This window comes from Elephas maximus, chromosome 5 (assembly GCF_024166365.1).
Source record: "Elephas maximus indicus isolate mEleMax1 chromosome 5, mEleMax1 primary haplotype, whole genome shotgun sequence".
NCBI classification, from domain to species: Eukaryota; Metazoa; Chordata; class Mammalia; order Proboscidea; family Elephantidae; genus Elephas; species Elephas maximus.
In genome coordinates, this window is record NC_064823.1 from 3307951 (window position 1) to 3320587 (window position 12637).

The 12637-nt window shown below is 40.8% G+C and overlaps 1 protein-coding gene across 4 annotated transcripts in view; it reads left to right on the top strand.

The window, feature by feature from the left end:
• LOC126076683 (mastermind-like protein 3) overlaps positions 1-12637 on the top strand; it is a 377776-nt gene that overhangs the window by 323126 nt on the left and 42013 nt on the right. The window contains exon 3 of one of the 4 annotated variants that reach the window (XM_049885244.1): positions 1-12637. This exon is cut by the window's right edge and continues 42013 nt beyond it. The exons of the other annotated variants lie outside the window; for them this stretch is intronic. Within the exon in view, the coding sequence (XP_049741201.1) occupies positions 1-33 (33 nt within the window). The 3' untranslated portion in view covers positions 34-12637. 4 annotated transcript variants of the gene reach the window in all.

A 12637-nucleotide genomic window follows, 5' to 3' on the forward strand; every position in this document is an offset into this window, starting at 1 on the left:
TTGCCTCGTATGCATGTGAAAGCTGGACAATGAATAAGGAAGATCAAAGAAGATTTGATGCATTTGAATTAAAATGTTGGCAAAGAACATTGAATATACTGCCAGAGGAATGAACAGCCTTAGAAGAAGTACAGGCAGAATGCTCCCCAGAAGCAAGGATAGCGAGACTTCGTCTTGCACACTTTGGACATGTTATCAGGAGGGACCGTCTTTGGAGAAGGACATTATGCTTAGTAAGGTAGAGGGTCTCCAAAAAAGAGGAAGACCCTCAAGGAGATGGATTGACACAGTGGCTGCAACAATGGGCTCAAACATACCAACGATTGTGAGGACAGCGCAGGAATGCGCTGTGTTTCATTCTGTTGTACATAGGATCCTAATGACAACAATATTGCAAAAAAAAAAAAAAAAAAAAACTTTATTGCTTTACACCTGTCCTTTGAGCTGTCTTCTGGGGGTTAACCCAAGCCTGTGATGAATTGTATTATGAAACAGTAAGGCATTCTCCCTCCCACCCCAGGGCTTCTCATTGCCCCCACCTGGCCAGGGAGCTTTTTTGGGGAGAGCCTGCTCCTCTTGACCACCTGCCACAGCAGGTTTTGAGCTCTTGTCATTGGAGTTCACCTGATCTGTGTGATCCACTGCTTTCAAATAGTTGTATGGCATTTGTGTATAAGTAAGATGGCTGCTTATGGAGAGAAAGGATGAGAGTTTTATTCATCCATCCATACCCTATCATAGATTATTTAACATTTGTGAGCAGCCTTGGGGCCGTGTAGACAGCCTATGGAGAGGTCAGAAACCCTGGTGGTGTAGTGGTTAAGAGCTACAGCTGCTAACCAAAAGGTCAGCAGTTCAAATCCACCAGGTGCTCCTTGGAAACTCTATAGGGCAGTTCTCCTCTGTCCTTTAGGGTTGCTATGAGTCAGAATTGACTCGATGGCAATGGGATTTTGGTTTATGGAGAAGTCAGGAGCATCTGACCCCCTATTAACATGTCAGTGAGACATGTTAATAGTGCTGTGGGCTGGTGCTATGGGCTCGTTTGCTAGAGTTTTGATGAGCTTCATTAATTATGTTGAAAAAGAAAGGTGTGCAGCTGGAGAAGAACCCATTTAGCTCCATGTGAACGTGAACAATTGGACAGTAGGCAGAGTGTTAAATTGTCGTCGTGAGAGAAACTTGTACGGAAACACAGTTCTCCAAAACACCACGAAGCAGGCACAGTCGCCTCGGCCTTTGCAGGATTCCCCCACTTCTGTGTCCTCTTGACGGGAGAAATGCCTGGTTGTGACCTAGTGTGAGATATATTAAGTCTTCTTCAGGAGTTCGAAGAGGTCAGGAGTCTACTCTGAAGCTGGGACAGATGTTCAAATCCTGGCTTCACCACTTCATTCCTTCCAGTACCTCGGGCAGGTTATCTAACTTTTCTGAGGTTTACTTTCTGCGTCTGGAAAATAACCCTTTGCCTTCACATCAATTCTGACTCATGGCCACCCCATGTGTTACACAGCAGAAATGCATCATAGGGTTTCGGCTGTAATCTCTGCAGAAGCAGATTGCCAGGCCTTTCTTCCATGGTGCCACTGGGTGGGTTTGAACCAACAACATTTAGGTTAGCAGTTGAGCAACATTCAGGGATCCTTCATCTACAAAATAGGGGTTATATATAAGAAAAAAAAGTGGAGTGGGTTTATATACATATTCAGAATAGTGTCAGACCCATAGTATGTAGTATATGTGTTTATTAAATTTTTAAACATTAATGGCTTCATATGCTCTTCACACTTTTTAAATCCTCTAGGAAAGTATAACTATGTTTCAGTTTTTCTCTAAGCCAACTTTATTCTTTCATAAAGAATATTCAGCAGATATTAATTATATGCCTGCAGTGTCTCAGTACTGGGCATACAGAGATGGAAAGATTCTGGGAGAAACACATTATCATATATATGTGCAAATTATATGGACAGGGACCGTGGGCAAAATGGGAAAAGTACGTTAATGTTCTTTTAAAAGCGAACTATTAGAAAGTTTTCACTGCTGATCAAAAGCGCTTTCATTCATCCTGGCCATGACAAGAATGTTGTTCCTGCCTTTACCTCTGTTTAAAATAAAAATCGCTTATTTGCCGTGTTTTAATGTACAATATAAAAATGCCACCTTTTTTTTGTTTGTTTGTTTTAATGATCTTAAGTGAGAAAACTCCTCAAGAGATAATCCTCCTGTCCTCCTCTCCCAACTTAGAGGTCTCACAATGCCCTGATTGTTTCTGGAACCTAATATGAAAAAAGTCATTTGTTTTTGTTAAAATTGGAAACCAAAAAGGAAGGTGGGGTTTAATTCAACTGAAGATTTATGACATCTAACGGTTTTATGTATTAGGAGCAGAAAATAATGAAAGCTATTATTAGTTTCAAATGGTTTTTTTAATCATGATTTTATTTTAGTAAAACTTGTAAAAACTACAAATCAAACCAGTAACCAGCTGCTATCAAGTCAATTCCAAGTCAAGGTAACCCTCTGTGTGTCAGAGTAGAACTGCGCTCCATGGATGTTCGATGGCTGATTTTTCCTAAGGAGATTGCCAGGCCTTTCTTTCAAGGCACCTCTGGATGCAGTCAAACCCCCACCCTTTCAGTTGCCAACAGAGTGTGTTAACCATTGTGTAACTGCAAATAAAGAAGAGCTCAACTGGAGGAATTGCTGTAGTAGTTATCTCTTGCTGTGTAACATATCCCCAAAACTTAGCAGCTTAAAACAGCAAACATTTATTATCTCACAGAGTTTCTGAGGGCATCTTAGGTGAGTGGTCGTGGCTCAGCGTCTCTTAAAAGGCTACAGTCAAGCTATCACCTTGGGACTGCAGTCATCTGAAGGCTTGATTGGAGCTGAGGGATCTGCTTCCCAAACGGCTCACTCACATGGCTGTTGACTGGAGGCTTCAGTTCCTCACTACATGGACCTCTCCACAGCGCTGCTTGAGTGTTCTCGTGTCATGGCAGATGGCATCCTCAGATTGAGTGATTTAAGGGAGAACAAGGAGGAAGCTACAGTGCCTTTTATGACCTAGTCTCAAAGTCACATACCTTGCCTTCTGCCTTAATCCATTCATTAGAAGCAAATCATTAAGTCCAGTCATACTCAAGGGGAGAGTTGAATGAGGTCCTACTTTCAGAAGGGAGTGTAAAGAATTTGTGGACATATTCTAAACCACCGTAATCAGCAAGAATGGCTGTTGACGTTTTTATAAAGTGCTTAAGTGGTAGTGGCACAGGGAAGCTTAGGGTGGGAAGAACTGAGCTGGCAAAGGTGAGCAGACCAGTCTGTAGGGATGTGTGGATCGGGATGGTGCAGGGGGTGGGAGGTAAAGTCATAGGCTCCAGCTACACTAGAAATTTTGTTTCTTTCTACTTAGCAAGCCTGGACCTGATAATGAAAGCTATGCCTCATGGCAGAGAGAGTAATGTAGAATTCTGTGGTCAGATGTGAAGCCTTTGCCTTTATTTAAAATAAGAAATAAAATTTTAGAGCAGCTTAGCATCTGAGCCATTATCTTGTTCACTCTAAGCCCAGCCTTGGCGTTTGTGGTTTTTCACTTCCGGTTTGAGAATTCTTTCCCTCGTCTTCTCATTTTAAGACATTGCTAACCCTACTGTTTCTATGTCTTCCCTTCTCCTCTGTCCTGTCTTTCCTACTGAAGTATTTGCCCTGAAAGAACGTGACAAGTGTGATGCTGTGCTTCTCTTCTGTGTGCACCTCAGGTTCTTCCCGTACCATCTCCATCTAGTTCCTCGGTTTTCTATTCTGCAGCCTGAGTGCCGCCGTTGGTCACATTATAACTTCCTATTACGGAGTATTTCAGTAATAGGAAAAGTCCATGCAGCCCACTTAGTCATCTTTCTCCACATTTGTATTATTCACAGCAAGATGCCTGCACGCAAATCCTTTAAGTCCTTCAGGCTTTTCTTTCCATTTCCCGTTCAAGTATGAATCACCCAGCAACATTTATTGAGGACCAATTGCACGCAAAGCCATATTCCTGTCACTGTGAGCATCATAAAGGAGTCAAAGGCATGGTCCCTGCCCTTACAAAGGTTGTCCTCTAGTAAAACTGGATATTAAAAAAAAAAAAAAAGGTTTTTTAAAATAATAACAGCATCCTGATTCCTGTTTATATGCCATAGATTGACATGTTGTCCAGGTTGCGGTGATCAAACTCAAGGGTTATTCCTTTGTATACCTTTTCACTGAGAGCACTAGCTGTCTTTTGGATTAAGCAGATCCATATGCCTTGATGAGAAATATTACTACAAGAAAATCCTTGCCTGAGCTTGACTTCCTTATCTTATAAACACGTTTCACCCAGTTTGGTGAAAATGCAAACGTGTTTTTGAAATCAAAATAAATAAATAAAGCATTTATGAATAATTTGAAAAAAAAAAAAGATACACCCTATTAATGTAAGAAATAATTAGCTACACCGGTAACTGATGTGTAAGGAAAAGGATAATTTACGAATGTTTAGTTTTTCTTGCTTTTTCAAGACATCCACCCCATGCTTTGATTTACTTTTCTTTTAATGGACTCTTGTCCCGAAGGGGGAGTAAGGGAATGGTGGGCTGTGAAGGGGTGATAAAGAATAAGCAGTGCAAGCCGAGGAGTAGCAAAAGACAAGGCCCTGGAAGGAGGACAGGGAGGGTGAGAAGCCCTCGGAGTTCATTATTAAGATCTAACTTTTGATGCAAGAAGCAATGGGTAGTCATTGTAGGTGTCTGAGAAGAGGAGAGCACTATCTTGATCAAAATGATTGGCAGGAGAGATGCCGGGAAATAGCACACCTGGAACAAAATAATTAGGAGCTGACAGAGTGTGACCCTGGAAGCAGACCCAGAGAAAAATTAAGGAGGCAGAGATGTGTGGAAGTGACCAAGGGCAGCAGCTGGGACGGGAAAGGAAGAGAGGAGTCAAAGCTCAAACTTAAACTGAGGATAGCCATCAGTTACTGGTAGAGGGAAGTTTGGCCAAAGGGGATAGTTCCAGCAGTATTCAGTTTAATTGTCAGTTGGATGTTCAGTTAAAGATTCCCTTCAGTGAAGAAATAAGGGACTAAAGATGTGGGTTTCAGGTTAATCCACATCCAGGTGACAGTTTAAAACATGTGAGTTGATGAACCACTTCATGAGTTACGTTGCACACGAGAAAACATAATACACCCCAGCACCAGGTCTGGAGATAGCTAGAGTTAATAACTGAGAGAATTGGTGAGAACACAAGAACTACATGTGTATGTATGTGTAAGCACACGAGAAATACTTGTGTATGTATATGCATGTGTATCTGTGGATATACACATGTGTATGTATTTGAAAAATATCTGAAAACTCATAACAATGTTAACCCTAGTTAGTTCTAACTTCTGGAATTATAAATATTTGTTTTCCTTTCTTTTTTGCTTATTTGAATTTCCCAATTTCTCCAGTTGGCTATGTGTTACTTGTATATGTTTCTTAATTAGGAAAAATCATTTTTTAGATCCTTGGTGGAGAATGAATGATATAGGAATAGAGTTTTTAGAGTCAGAATTTAGGACAAGAGGAAACCTTGAAATAATGGTTCCATATAGTTTGTTTTTGAGAACAGTGGCTTTATCTTCATTTTCTAGAACTTGGATTGATCCAGAGCAGTTACTTTCAACCAGGGGTGACTTTGGCACCCCAGCCCTCAGGGAACACTTGACATAAAGCCTGGAGATATTTTGGGTTGTCACAACTGGGGAAGGGAGTGCTTCTAGTCTCTAGTAGGATGATGCTAAGCATCCCACAATGCACAAAACAGCACCCACAACAAAGAATTCTCCATCCAAAAGATCGATAGGGCTGAGGTTGAGAAACCCTGATCGAAAAAGGTACATATAAATAGCTGCTATCCATGGAATGTTTTATGTGCCAAGATCTGTGCCAAGCACTTAATGCGAATCATTTAATTCCATCTTCAAATAATCTTGAAACTCAGGCATGTAAAGCTAAGTAACCTGCTCAATGTCACATAGTAATCACTGGAACTAAGACCTAAAACAAAGTGGATTTGAATCCAAATGTCAGCTCTTAAGCAGTATGCAACTGCCTTCCTGTCAGCACTCACAGAGTGAATGGGGAACAAGAGAACCACCCGTGAAACACACCTGATATTTGCCAAGGCTTTGGCCTCTTAGCTTCAGAACCACTTTTATTCTTCTAGCGTATAAGAGTTGCTAAGACCCATTTTACCACTTTTCTGTATCTCTTTCTTTTCTCCACCCCCTTCCCCATATTCCAGCTAGATGTATATTTGTTTATGTACTATTTGTTGGGGTAGGAGTTGGGATTGGGTTGGCTGTGCAAACAGGAGCCGATATTTTCTGGTCTGCACGTTTTGGGGGCATGGAGAAGCAATCTGAAAGTGTGTGAGAATTAATTCCTTAAGGCATCATTTTGGCACACTGGCGAGAATGTTGGCATACATTTTCATTATGTTGTTCTTATCCAGCTTCCTGGGTCTTTTCACCTTTATCTCTGGAGAAATGCTTATCTCCAGCATTCTAAAGTAATCTCAACCTCCTTGTCATTTTCACTGAAGAACGCTGCTTATTAAAACAAAAATTTTATTGCTTTTAGAAAGCTGGCTTCCTTGGGTCCTTGAAAACATAGATCAACAACTAGGTGGATCTAATTGGCCTGCTTGTCAGCTGAGAGGGAAGAGCAGTGTTCCCCATCCTTACATCTCCAGTCTGCTGCCAGCATACACCCCTTCTTTTTTTTTTTTAGTATTTTATTTATTTTTGGTGGCAGTATATACAACCATACATACATCCGTTCACAATTTCTACACGAACAGTTCAATGACATTGGTTATGCACTTCACGTTGTGTCACCATTCTCACTGTCTCTACCCATATTGTTTCATCACCATTAATTTAGGTTCTCTGCCCCTTAAAATTCTCATCTGTGCTTTAGATTAACTGTTGTCAGATTAAGCTCATAGAGATAATTCTTTATAAGAGTGCTATGCTCAAGGCAAATGTACTTTATTAATTGGGATAAGCTGTTGTTTAGTTTAATGATGGCTTCATGGGATCATTTCAGTTCAAGGTTTCAAGATTTTTTTCTGGGCATTAGATTTGGGGGTTCCTCCAATCTCAATGGATCTGGTAAGTCTGGTTTCCATATGAGTTTGAAGTTCTGTTCCATTCTTTTCCCCCTTTTGATCAGGAGCCATCTCTTGTATACCCCCTTTTTTTAATTAAAAATTTGGATTTTAAAGAATTTTCTCCTCCATATACTAAATTACTATGGAGACAAGAATTGAAAGCACTAATTAGGCTCTTCAGCCTATCAGTCCCTTTGCCATGCTTTCCACACAAATGTGAGATTGAAATAATTCTAATGTTAACGTGTACAGAAATGCCTTTGTACAGTGCTCATTGCCCCGCTCACTTCAGTGGTATTTTCTGGATCACACAAGATTATTTCAAGCAATAAAATGTTAACAGTAATAAATAAAATTGGGAAGAAAATGTGGAAAAACCTATGCACAGGAAAAGACTTATTTCAGAATTCTTTTCCTGTGAGCTTTTATTATTGAGATTGAATGTTTCTTTTCAATATCAGTGCTGTCACTTATGGAGAAGGAAAATTCATTTGTATCCTTTATCCTGTTTTCACTTTTTAGAGAATTTTATCAATTCATTATTTCTACACATCTTATTTCTTTGGACATGAAGTTATAAAAATAAATTGCTAGAATTGTTTCAAGCATTGTTCTATACACTCTGTGTACATTTCCTCATTTGAACTTCACAAAGCTTGTCGTAAAGGCATTGTTACCTCCATTTTATATGTGAGAAGACAGAGGCTTAGAAAGGTCAAGTGTTTTTGTCAAGGGCACATAGCTAGCAAATGGCAGAGTGGAGATTTGAACTCAGAGCTGCCTAAATTCAGGGCCCAGAATTTGCTTAACTTCTATGCAAAACTGCCTCCCAGGATGTATATTATACCTGAATTTCAGTATTATTTTCTCTCAAATGTCAAAGAGCTAACTTCTCCATATTAATTTACTCTCATAGAATCAAGCTGAGTAGCTAAATGGAATTAATTCATAATATCAAATGAATCTTGAATAATGCTGTGCCCAACCTTCCGTATATGTCCAATATCAAGTGTTGTTTCGAAATTCCTGCTAAATTTGTAGCTAGTACCCCTTGAGGATTAAAGAGAGGTACTTACACAGTCGCTGTTTTCCTAAATAGCCCCTAAGTGTAATCATATAAGTCACAAACTATATCCAGAATTTTGGGTAAAATGTCTGCTTGCTATAAACCAAAAAACCAAACCCGTTGCCGTCAAGTCGATGCTGACTCATAGCAACCCTATACGACAGAGTAGAACTGCCCCATAGGGTTTCCAAGGAGTACCTGGTAGATTCGAACTTCTGACATTTTGGTTAGCAGCCAAACTCTTAACCACTATGCCACTAGGGTTTATATATATATATATATTTTTTTATATATTTGTTGTTCGGTGCCGTTGAGTCATTTCTGACTTATAACAACACTATGTACCACAGAACATGTATATATATATATTTTTTCCCCACAGTAGCTAACACAGTCCTAGATACAGAAGGAGTGCTTTAAAAATACTTGAAGGATTGGACTCATATACAGAAAAATGTGAGGGAAATCAGTTGAATTCCAGAAGAGTAATTATGGCGTACTGAAATCAGGAACCAGTTCACTGATTTGTGGGCTCAAGAGTTAGAGGACCTTAGTTTAAATACTGGTCCGTTCACTTACTTGCTGTGGGATCTTCAGCAAGTTACCAACTATACTTGAGTTTTACAGATATTGCGTAACTTCCCGTCTGTGTTCCCGTCTGTGAAATGGGGATAATAATATATCAAAGTTAATTTATTACCATTTTTAAATATTTCAGGTAGGATATCAGAGAAAGACAATGACAGTTTTATTTGAAAAACTTCCAAACTTTGTGTCAAACAGATCCCGTTCAGTTCTCACATGTGCCAGGGACAAGCCTTTTAACCATCGAAACTTCAGTTTCTTCATCCGCAACAGGAGATGATAATGTCTACCTCACAAGGAAGATTACGTAGAATGAATGTAAAGTGCTTGGTAGAAGCAGATGCTCAGCAAATGTTCTGGTTATTATTTTCTACTTACCAAAGCTGGTAAATTATTTTCCTAAAGCCTTAGACCCACTTCCCTGGTACCCTTTAGGCCCCATGGGTTTTAACTTTTTTTAAGCAGTACATCCCTTTAAGAGTACACTGAAATCTGTGGCAATAAAAGCAGCAGAAAAATACACATTTCTCAAATAAACTTGGATAAAATTGCAGGAGGTTCATAGACTGTCCCCCTCCCCCCAAGTCAAGTTTCTCTGTTTTAGGCCCAAGAGTGTAACAGATATATAACAATCCAAATGGAGGGATTATCCACTTTGTAAAAGGGCCTATTGTAGTATACCCATCGCAACTTTCCCAGTATCATTAAAATAGGATTCTATTTATAAAAAATCCTTTTCTTCAGAACATTCCAGGAACACACTTATTTCATTAACAGAGGCAAGCCACTCTTAACAAATATATTTATCAAATGCCCATTATGTACCTAATAAGGTGGTGGGTGTTATGGGGAACAAAAGAAGCTTAACATGTGGTCCCTGCCCTCAGCGTTTGCGTTTTAATTGGAGAGGCAAGTGAACAAGGCAGCATTAGATGTATTAGCCTTATATGCTCGTACAGTCAAGTACTAAATTGTGTATGCTTGTGTGGGTGGGCACGCAAGCCTCACATATCATTCCATGACCTTGAATTGTACACAAATCATTAGCGTCAAACTGGAATTGCTGATTGCTCCCCCACCCCTCGTCTTTGCTTGGCAGACTTCCATCACAGCCTCTACCTCTGTGTCTGAAATACACTCTAGAAAAGAGGGAGTGAAATAGCACAGTGAGGAAGACAGAAAAATCAGTAAGACGTCACCTATCTTCTGTAGGTCCCCGGATGGTGCAAATTGCTAGCAAGCTTGGCTGTTAACCAAAAAGCTGGAGGCTTGAGTCCACCCAGAGGCTCCTCGGAAAAAAGGCCTGGGGATCTATATCAGCCATTGAAAACCCTACTGTGCTTCTGTTAAGGGTGATGATCTAACTTAGGAATAGGTAAGGACAATGGTTGAACAACAAGAGGAACGAAATTAATGTCACTAAACTGTACATGTGAAGACTGGTGAAATGTCAGATGTTTTCTTAAGTATATATTTACCACAATTTAAGAAAAACCCTATGGAGCACAGTACTACTCTAACACGTACATGGCCGCCATGAGTTGGAATCAACTCCACAGCGACTGGTGAAGTCTGTCTGTGGTTACTGCTCCAGTCAGATTCCATACTGGCAGGGCCCGACTCAGGAGAACCCAGGCTTCATGAAACCCTCTTGCTGGAACACGCAGCAGCTTCTCTTTCCTGTTTGCATACTAACCAGCGGGCCTTTGTCTACAACTGAGTCTGAAGAGGGAGAGAGATGATGCAAAGAAGACAGCCTGGCTAGTAGGAAAGAGAAATCAGCCACATTGAAGGTCTATACTGGGTTAAATATTCACTGTCAAAATGGCATGTGAATTTAGCACAGGAGAAGTTCTGCAGGAAGATTACTGGGTGACAAAAGACAGGTAAGCCCTAACATTTGTGGGACCTTGAATTGTAAGAGCACTAACGTAGGCCTACATAGCATATTCCTCATATTTAAAAGCTAACAAACTATTGAGTAAAATATGTTCTGTCTTCCAACCTTGACAGGCTATCTGTCTAACCTACCTGTTAAACAGCAACGGAGGAGACCAGGTTTAAATGTAGAATCTTTGCCTCCAAGGGGGTTCTGCAGTCTGTGTCCTGGACCAATTTCTTTTCCATCCTCCACTCTGCGCTGTACCACTGGGGTCTCACACACACTTGTGGGACACTCCAACTCACACTTCCAAGACCCATCCACACCCGCTTTGACCATCCTTTGGGCCTAAAGGTATGCACAGCTGTGTGTCCACCTTCAGGAGGATGGACCTGGAAAAGATGCCCCCCAGATTCTGGAAGTGAATGTGATAAAGGTAATTTGGGGTTCCGAGTATCCAGAGCCTAGCCTAGAAGAGGGGACATGACCTGTGGGTAGGCGCATTGCCTTGGCCCTGCAGACTCCTTGGGGAGGTGGCCAGAGGAGGACCAGATCAAACTCTCTAAAGCTGGAGGCCAGGGCAGGGGCTTCTCATTGCCTGTGTCTAAGGGCATAGCTGAAGAGAATAAGGAAGCCTTGGGAGGATAAAGTCATAAAAACTGCTCAGTTCCTTGTTTTTCTTGGGGAAGGCGAAAGTTTGGGGGAGTCGAATAGGATGGAAGAGAGGTTTCTGAAAAGAAGGAACAAGGCCAGAACCTGGACCACTTCTACAAAGATATTGTTGTTAGCTGCTAAGTCAGCCCCCGATTCATGGCAGCTCCATGCACAACACAGTGGACCGTTGTGACCCATAGGGTTTTCATTGGCTGAGGTTCAGAAGTAGATCCCCAGGCCTAGTGACCCTCCTAGTCTGGAAGCTCTGCTAAAACCCGTTGAGCATCATAGCAACGCATCAGCCTCCACTGATGGACGGGTGGTGGCTGCACGTGTGATGCATCGGCCAGGAGTCAAACCTGGGTCTCCTGCGTGGAAGGAGAGGATTATATCACTGAGCCACCAATCCCTCCTCTACAAAGATTTGGGAAACAGAAAAACCAAACCCGGTGCCGTCAAGTAGACTCTGACTCATAGTGACCCTATAGGACAGGGTCAAATTGCCCGGTAGAGTTTCCAAGGAGCGCCTGGTGGATTCTAACTGCCAACTTTTTGGCTAGCAGCCATAGCACTTAACCACTACACCACCAGAGTTTCCCTGCACAGATAGTGACTCTTCATGTATTATTGTATTTAGTTGGAGAATGAAAAAAAAAAAGCAGCTTTTACAGAAGCAAAGGGCCTTATAATTCGGTGACAAGGGATACAAAAGGCAAAAGAGTGATGGCATGGGAGCTAAAAGTAGTGACTGGGAATGATTCATCCCCCTAAGTCACTTGCCTCCATCTCGTTTCTACACCTTTTCCTCCCTCCCTGCTGGATACTGGCCCCTTGACCCATCCAGAAGGAAACAGTCCACCTTACTTTATCCGCCACAAGAGGACAAGATTGAAGGCTAACTTTGGTTTTCCAATGAGAAAAAAACAATTTTTTAGAAAGGCAAGACTGAACAGTTTTGTTGAATGCTTAGTTTAAGAAAAGAAAGGAAGGTTGCTGTATTTGAAATTACATTATTTTTGGAATTAAAGAGGAAAAGATATTTTAAATTTTATACAAATGTAGAACTGAAGAAAACTCCAGTGATATTTTGGTTTTTCTCCATTTCACAAATTCTTCTTTCATTTTATAAATAAAACATTTGAATGTTTTAAGAGGGAAGAAAATGGGCAACAAGTAAAATGTGATGGCAAAAAACCAAGATACAACTCTGGGTTATTATTGTCCCAGAAGTGTTTTTGTCCATATTTAGCCTTATGCTTAAT